This window comes from Camellia sinensis, chromosome 12, assembly GCF_055761805.1.
Source record: "Camellia sinensis isolate YWXY chromosome 12, ASM5576180v1, whole genome shotgun sequence".
Taxonomy (NCBI): domain Eukaryota; kingdom Viridiplantae; phylum Streptophyta; class Magnoliopsida; order Ericales; family Theaceae; genus Camellia; species Camellia sinensis.
In genome coordinates this window covers 59,498,587-59,507,723 of record NC_138972.1, presented here as the reverse complement: position 1 = coordinate 59,507,723, position 9,137 = coordinate 59,498,587, and the positions used below count along the sequence as shown (strand labels likewise).

The 9,137-nt window shown below is 31.6% G+C and overlaps 1 protein-coding gene across 1 annotated transcript; it reads right to left on the bottom strand.

The window, feature by feature from the left end:
• Positions 1-3,699: 3,699 nt before the first annotated feature.
• On the bottom strand, positions 3,700-4,083 carry LOC114284987 (galactomannan galactosyltransferase 1-like). The gene has a single exon (XM_082896912.1). The coding sequence runs from the start codon at positions 4,081-4,083 to the stop codon at positions 3,700-3,702; it is 384 nt and encodes a 127-aa protein (XP_082753038.1).
• Positions 4,084-9,137: the final 5,054 nt, after the last annotated feature.

Here is a 9,137-nt window from a genome sequence, read left to right as displayed (position 1 = left end):
AATGCATTTTGCATTTTTGCTTCGGCGAGTTGACCGGGCAGCTCCACCCCCGTAAGCTGGCCGAGCAGCTCCACCCTTGACATACTCAGTGAAGTGGCAAAACATGAAAGAATTAACTTCCGATACAACTCTGCAAGGCACAATTCGGGTTGGATTCGCATCTAAAGGTTTGGAGACATTACCTATTCCAAACACACCACTATAACCCAATAAACAAAAATAAGGGAAATACAAGAGAAACTAAGATACGTAACACCGTTCAAACCATACCAACCCGAGCCTGGAACACCAGAAGAGACGGGTCAAAATCGGGATCGCTACAAACTTCGAAGGTGTTTTGTGTTTTGAGAATAGTAAGCCGATACTTGATGGGTTCACGGATTCTGATATGGCCAGTGATATTGATTATAAGAAATCTACTTCGGGGTATCTGATGACTTTGTAGGGGGAGCTGTGGCATGGCAATCTAAATTACAAAAATGTGTTGTGAAATACCATTGGATTCGTGATGTGTTAGATTCGAAATTGTTACAACTCGAAAAGGTTCACACGGATAATAATATTTCAGATATGTTAACTAAGACTTTGTCGAGGGACAAATATTTGAAGTGTTGAACTTTGGCGTGTATGGTTGATGTCTCCATCTAAGTTGGTAGGAAGAGAATTATTGGATATACCTCTTTATTGGAGTATGAGACCCAATTGGTTTATTAAAAGAATTTAATTTGGTTTGGTGTTAGTTATAATATATTTTAATATATTATATCTGACTTTTGGAGACCCAATAGGTATTTAATAATCTGTTTGGTGACAGTTAGGGTTTTTATAAAAAAAACCCAAGAATTAACAATATTTTTATAAATATTGTTTTGTTCTCCCCAAGTGCAAGTGGCTGTTACAAAAATTGATTCAATTTTCAGTGGGTTTTGTTCTTGGTGCATAAGCTTGCTGTGTGAGTACTTTTGGATTAAAGTCAATTCGGTACAGTTTAAATTCGAAAGGTTCTTTTGGCTATACTTTGCGGTGTTGGTGGAAGCTATTTTGATTTAGACTTGTGATCTTCTTCAACTTTGTTTTTGAAGATTTTTGTTCATTTATTTGGTGAGGTCGTTTCTGTTGATTATTTTGTGATTATTTGGAATTTGAGTAAGAGTGGTTTGTGAGATCATTCATGTCTCGTTTGTAATCGTTTGAAAACTCTTAGTTGATAGTAGAATCGAATTTCAATCTTGCGGACGTACCTCACAATAAGGGAACCACGTAAAAATTATTGTGTCGTTATTGATTTAATTTTTCCACATTAATTTTTATTTGCATTGATTGATTTACTTGTTAGAAATCATATATTTTCTCTAATAAAAAGTGGAAGAACAAAATGTGTAAGACATGTTAAACCCGGTGTAAGGATTTTATTATTATTATTATTATTATTATATAATTTACAGATGTCAAAAACTTCAAGAGACTAAATTGTGGTTTCACTTAATAAATAGTATACATAGATACATACATATTAGCGATTAACACACACAATAACTGTGTAATTAAAATAAGTTAAAATAAAATAAAATATTCAATATATATTTTGTACTTTTAAGTGGTAAGAGATTTCTATATTAAAATGTCAAGTCCTAGGTTTGAGTCTCATTCTCTTCTCCATGTAATTTATTTATTATTATTATTCTTTTTGGGTTAATTGTCTGAATAAAATTTAAGAATTTGTAAACGTTGCAACCGGCAGTGGAAGGCATCTAAAACTAGAAAGATAGATCCTGATATCAGATCATGTGACAGTCTCTTTGTTAATAGCTTTTTTTTAATAATTTTTTAATAAACTTTTTGTTTTGTAGAGATTTTTTTTTAAAATAATTGAACTCAGTTTATTTATTTAAAATTGTTTTAGGGTAGAAGAATCTAATTTTTTTTATAAAAAAAATAGACCAAATTTGAAAAAAAAAATTAATGAACAAAAAAAAATAAGATAATCTAGTTTAATAGAATTTAAAAAGAAAAAAAATGAACATTTTTTAAAGAATTTTTGGCCATAAATTCCTCTCTACAAGATTTATTATAAAAAAGACGAGTCTGAGACGAGTGTATAATTTTTGTTGCAATAATTTGTGTAGCTTTATTTATCAAAAAAAACTTTAATTCATTTTCAAACTCATAAATTGTATAATTTTTTTTTGTAAATATCCTTTTTTTTAATCTTACAGAAATTTCTTATGATTTTAAGTATATAAATCAAATAAATAAGATCCAAAATTGATTTACAAAAAAGTCAACTTACTCTAAAAATCATGAAATTAATTTTAGATGTTCCTAAATATATGTTACATGCATATGAAATAATTTTTGAAATTCAATTCCATTGATTATATAAAAAAATAAAAAGTCTACTTACACTGAAATTTTACTATGATTTTATTATGAAACGGATGTTGGAAAAACTCAGTTGCATGGCATTAAGAAAATGTCAATTTAGATCGCGAAAAAATAATTTGTTGTGTAGTTTTTATAATACGGAGAATGTCTACAAAAATATATAAAAGAAAAATAAAATAAAAAATTTGCCCGTAGCATTGTCTCATATGGTTTATTTTCTTATTCAGCATCTAAGCATGGCATTAAGAAAATGTAAATTATATTATTAGTCCTTTTAATTTGAACAAATTTTTATTTTAGTCTATGTTTGCATTTCATCAATTTAGATCTCACGCTTTCAATGCGTTTCGATATGGTATTTCCGTCAATTGCTATTAACCTTTGAACATAAAATAAAATAAAATAAAATAAAATAGACCAAAATAAAATATGAAATAAATTGTGGAAAAATTAGTGGAAAGTTCCTTTTTGAGAACTTCTTTAGCCATATATCCTATGAAAGTACTTGTGATCCGATAAGTCCTGTTTGAAATTGTGTTCTAAGAGATCCTTTTTTATATAAAAAAGAAAAAAAAATTCCATTACATTTTTTCTCTACATATCTGCTTTTATAAAAAATTTTAGTATATTTTTGAAAACTACTCAGCGAGATCTGTTAAACAAAATCTAAATTAAATATAAAATTATGTGAAATGAAAAAATTAAAAATTTCACACTATTTTAATGTTAATGTTCACACATTTTAATAAATACGAATAATGTGTTTTTTTTTAAGGGGAATTAACCAGTAAATTCCATTTTGTGGACTTGTAATCCATAAGGTCTTGAATGTTTTCTTGGTGACTGGGTGGTCCCTTAATTTGTTTGTTGACAGTTTTGCCACTGCTAGTATTATTGATTGACATTTGGTGTGGGTTTGTATGGGATAAGGTGAATGGGTGTATGTGTGTCACGTTGATCGAAAAAGCGCACTAATACTTTTTTAATTTAGTAAGTGTGTACCACTCGCAGAGTGGAATGTGGGTTACGTCGTAAGTGTTGTTCTGTGCGTGACGTGAACACAAGCAATTTGACACAATTTGACACGAGCAAGTGTGTCACGTTTCGGCTTTCCCACAATTTGACCCTTTTTTTTTCGATTGCCATTTGTGACGTTTCAGCTTTCCCAGCAATGTGACTGAACAATACAAAAAAATAAAGTTTCACTTTCTATATATATATATATATATATATATATATATATATATCACACACATCTTTTACCTTCTCAGTCATCTTCTCAGTCACGTTAAAGCATCACTTTCGACGTGAACCTTACCATTTGTTGGGTTCACGCAGAATCCGATCGCTTGCTCCGGCGGCGTACGGTGGGTGATGCTTCAGCCAATCCCATCGTTTCTTGTCGCAGCTCTCAATCTCCTGCCCTCCTATGGAATAACTGAGTTCTGGGTCGTCGTAGAATGTCGGGTCATCCGGGTCGTTGCCCAGGTTAACCCCGTGCACACCCCCAGCGCAATCTCGCTTCTTTGAAGAAATCAATGCCTTCGCTTCGTTCTCTGAGAAACCAAAACTAGGGTTGGGGTTTATGAAGGACGAGAGAGCCCAAACCGTTAGAAGAGCCACCAAAACTCCACCAATGAATAGAAGGCCGTCGGCGAGAAACGACCTCGCTTTGGTCCGAGCTCCATGCTTGGCCATGGATAGTGATAAAGATGTATGGAATTGAGAATGCTGAGGAGGCACCATTTGAAGCTCAGGAGGAGTATTCTTGTCAGTGTGCGGCTATTGTATCCATTGTTAGGTTCACAAAAGTATTTGATTTGTTGGGTTCACATTTGTTGGTGCACGCAGTGTTGGTGTGATTCCATAACCCACGTTATCACACCCCAAAACATGGGATTCGAATTACCAAACGTGGATCAGCAAACATATCCCACAAAATCTGCATTCAATCCCAATATACACCTCTAAAGAAAAAACAAAAAATGGGCAAACCTGTCCACATAAACATCACATAAATTTAAAATGGGAAAACATGCCAAACAGGACTTGCCAATCCAAAAGAATGAATGTGGGACCAGATGGAGTAATAGATTGGTAAATAGGACTTTATGATAATTTTCCCTTTTTTTAAATGTACATATTCACACGTTCAATAACTAAAAATAATGAACCAGGGCATTTGGCTTAATGGTTGTGTAGCACTTTTTGTGATGTGAGATTTCAGGTTCAGCTCTTATAAAGAGGAGTTTAATATCCCTTATCGCAATTCGTTCATTAGATATCTCTTATAATGTAGTTACTCTTCTATCAATTGACAACAAAATAATAATAATAATAATAATAATAATAATATGAATTTTTGAAAAGTATGAATACTTTTTGAAAAATGTATTTCCAAAAACTACATGTTATCCCAGGTAGGCAATGCAATAGGGGGTGAATTGAGTTATTAAAAATTGAAAAATCTAAAATTCTCAAGATATTGATTTGTGATTATGTATCAATTTTAACCAGTAAATAGCAATCTCAATCAAATAATCAAAAACAAATCGACACAACGATTTTAACGTGGAAAATCCACAATTAGAGCGTCTTCAATTGTGATTAAAAAAATCACAAGTCAAAGTCACAAAATAATCCACTAAGAAGAAAAAAAAGAATTACGCAAGTGTACTCTCAATTACCTAGTGAATCCACGCCTAAATTGAACTGAACCTAATGTACCTCTTCCACCACCGTTTTCACCTCGGAATTGTCTTGTCCAATATTGAATCCATAAAGCCGATGTCGAATTCACGACGATGAGCCACTCCAGAATCCACCAAAGAACAACTGTCTCTTTTGTAAATAAAACAAAATAAAAAAACCCTTTGATATAATCCACTCAATTCATGATATAAACTCTCACAGATATCAAAGAAAACAAGTAAATAAACTCCAAATGAAAACCCTAATATCCAAAAAGAAGATCTGGAAGTCGTACCCTAAATTCTGACTAAAACGTCGCTTTATAGCAAACAAGGCCACAGCGGTCGCTCGAGCGCAGGATCTGTCACTCGAGCAACAAGATTGACATACGTGTATTTCTTAAGTATCTTCGCTCGAGTGATGAAAAGTTCACTCGAGCGTAAAATCTCAACTCCTAGTACTTTTGTAGGCAAGTGAAACTTCTGAGAGGATTACATCTTCACTTGAGCGCATAATTGACCACTCGAGCGGTCAAACAACTTTGACTGCAATTTTGCTTTTTTACTTCAGGAGCGCTACCCTGGACCCGCCATGGGGCACTGCCCCCTGGACCACCGCGAGCTAACTGGGCAACTCGATTCCCGACACAGTCAGCGAAGTGGCAAACATGATAGGATTAAGATCACAAACTCCTCTACATAGACACAATTTGGTTTGGATTCGTAACTAAATACTCATAGCCTCACTAAAATAAAAAATCGAATAAAATTACAACTGAAATGAGTTTTGTCAAACAAGATTGCTAATTACAAAAACCTAACAAAAATAATTTCACAATATTAATTATAATAATCAAAATAATGGAATTTTAACAAATAAAATAACAGAACAATAATAATCAATATACAAGTAAAAGAGATAGAGAGAGAAAATCAAACACGGCAATTTATAGTGATTCAGTATGCCGGGCCTACGTGTACTCCTCAAGGATCTTCTTTGAGAATTTCTCCACAATCAAACGAATCAATATACCACTAAATCTTCACCAAGTTTGTGAAATTTACACAGGTCTTACTCTTATCTGTTGAGCTTTACTCAACAATAAATGGCTCACCCTAATAAATTTCTTTCACAAAATAATTAATAAAAATAAGAGGTATTTTAGCCTTTTTTTACAATGATTCTCTCTAAAATAGTAGATATGAAAGTGTAAAAACAAAAACAACACTTAAATTTGAAAGTGAAACAGTAGAATGAAAAATACAATCAAAATTTTTGAATACACAAATTTTTTCTCTTCAAGTTCTTCTTCTTCTTCTTTCTCTCTCTCTCTCTCTCTCCAAGCATAATGGTTTCTTTTATACCCAAAAATCTACCGATTGGGAGGTAGATGCTCCTTCGGATCACAAGGTGACAAAGCGGAAGACGCTCCTCTATTTGACTTTGTATCATGTGGGCACACGGAGAAGACGCACATTGCTTCCACTTTTCTCTTTCAAAAGCACGAGCAAGTTTGAAATTAATGTCGAACGGTCGCTTTCGATAAATAGTGTTTTGCTGATTTTTCTTTCAAACTTTATCAATTTCAAATGTTACACAGTAACTTGCATAGTAATTTTTCTATTAAAATATTTGAATGTACAATGATTTCTCTATTAAAATATTTATATGCATAGTGAAATCTTTTTAAACAACATTTATATCAGATATGAAAATATATACCCTTTTTATAATCTTTATAGCTATTGTAAAGATTTTGGATACATAGAAATAACTCATGTAGGTATATCAAATTTGTCAAAAAGTGACTGACTAATGGATTTTTTCAAAACGTGAATAGTGAAATTGCTATTTATACTACTTTCACAAAATTCAAACATGCACAGTAAATTGCACAATAAAAATATATGCTGCAACCAAAATCTATTTTCATATTTTGTGTCAAATGATTTTAAAATATATATATTAAAAAAATACAATTTATTAAATAATATTTTGGATATCATCAAAATTAAATCACATGATTAACACTACACATTTACAATTTTTACATCACCCTTTACATTTCCAAAAAACTACACAATTTTTGAAAATGTGAAATTCACTTAAATATGATGATTTTTTTTCCCTCTAAAAACGACTTTGAATATATATATATATATATAAGATAAATCATATTGTAAAAGATAAATTAGATTAAACACTATCATCAGATTTCCTTCTACAGTCAAGTGCAAATTAAATTGAGATTACATTACAAAAAATCTTCAAATTCTATTCTGTCTATAACTTTTGAATTTCCTAATCTGTTTCAATATTGATTTTTATGCTTAATTGTATCCATTTATGTAACTAGGGGCAATAGATTTGTTTTGTATCGCACAAGATTTGATGGGATATAAGAATTTTCATAGGATTAAATGGAGTATAAGTTATTCAAATGAGATTTTCTAATAAATGTCTCATAAATAATAGAGATTATTAGTGTAATGTATTCATTTTTCTTTCTTGTGCATGAATTACTTTTGAGAATAGGCTATTTTAGTAAAAAAATGTGTAATGTGATAGAGGCCCCGTTTGATGTAACTGTTAAAACAGATTATATATTATAAAATGACTTTAATCAAAAGTTATTAATCAGATAACTTTAAGTTACTAAGTAGTATTTATTAAATAAGCTGTGAAGTAGCTTTTTGCTGTGTCAATGTCTTTTTTACCCTTGTCTTTTTCTCTTTATTTTATTTTCTCTTCTTCTTTTTTTTTCCTCTCTTCTTTCTTTGTTAATTTTGTTAAATTTCTTTTCATTAGTGGAAGTAAATTGTATTTTTTTTTTATTAATTTCTTTTTGATCACACAATACCAATTAATAATATAAAAATTGTTAATGGAAGTTTTTCCTTATATAAAAATTAAATAATTAAATAATTTATTATAAAAATTATTCATTAAATACCAAGCATTCAGTAATTTATTAATTCTTCTCTTCTTTTTTAATTTATTAATTAAAAACCCTAATCCCATCGCTGGCAGTTGCCGGCAGCTCCCTCTTTCTCCTCGTACTCTCATTGCCGACAACCCTTTTTTCTCTTCCTCCTCATCCTACCGTCGGCAGCCGTCAATCGTCACTCCCACTGCCGCAATCGCAATTATTTTGAGATCGCAGAAGAAAAAGAGAGAGAAGAGATCGCGAAGAGAGAGATCGCGAACAAAGAGATCAACGACGCTAGGGTTTCAAATTGATGGTTAGGGTTTAAGCTCTAGTTCAGATCGATCGTCACTTTGAGCGATCGCGAAGAGAGAGATCATGATGGTTAAGGTCTCTGGTTCAGATCGTTCACCGTGACCTATCGGAGAACAGTGAAGAGAGAGAGAGAGAGAGAGAGAGAGAGAGAGAGAGAGAGAAAATAAGTGTTCTTGGTTTATATAGATGGCACACTTGTAATAACTGAAAATTGTGAAGAGTATTTAAGTAATTTCACACCCCCTCCACATAATCTCAATTGCGAAAGCTGCCTAGAGCAGCTTTTGATTTTTCAGCTTATTTTCCTCTCAAAAAAGCTCTTAGAAGCTGAAGCAATTTTTTCAAAGTTAGACCAAACAGTCCAAAATTGCTTTTTCAGAGTTAAAAGCTATAAGTTGGTTCAAAAAAGTTAGACCAAACACCCCTAGAGAGCTGATGTATAAAAATAAAAAAAAACAATAAATATACTTTTAGATAATTGCCAAATAACCCTTAAAATTCTCAAGCGAAATTATTAGTGGCTTTTTGGATATAAGGGGCCTAAAGTCTTATGGATTAATACATTAAAATGTATAATTTCTCTTATTCATTGTTGTGCCTTCACACCAACTGCATTAATTTTGACTAATTTGACTTTACTAAAAAATAAATTTATATAATTATACCAAAACTATGGTGTTTTGTTGTATTTTTTTTATATATATTTTATTGTTCATAACTAATATACAAGGCAATTGGCCAGTGATTCATGTATTCGTTCCTCAGGAAAATGAAAATGCGAGAGGTTTTGAGTTTGAGTTGATGGAATGACTACAATCCT

Coding starts and splice junctions, on each gene's coding strand:
- LOC114284987 (XM_082896912.1), bottom strand. CDS start 4,083: ATGGCCAAGCATGGAGCTCGGACCAAAGCGAGGTCGTTTCTCGCCGAC.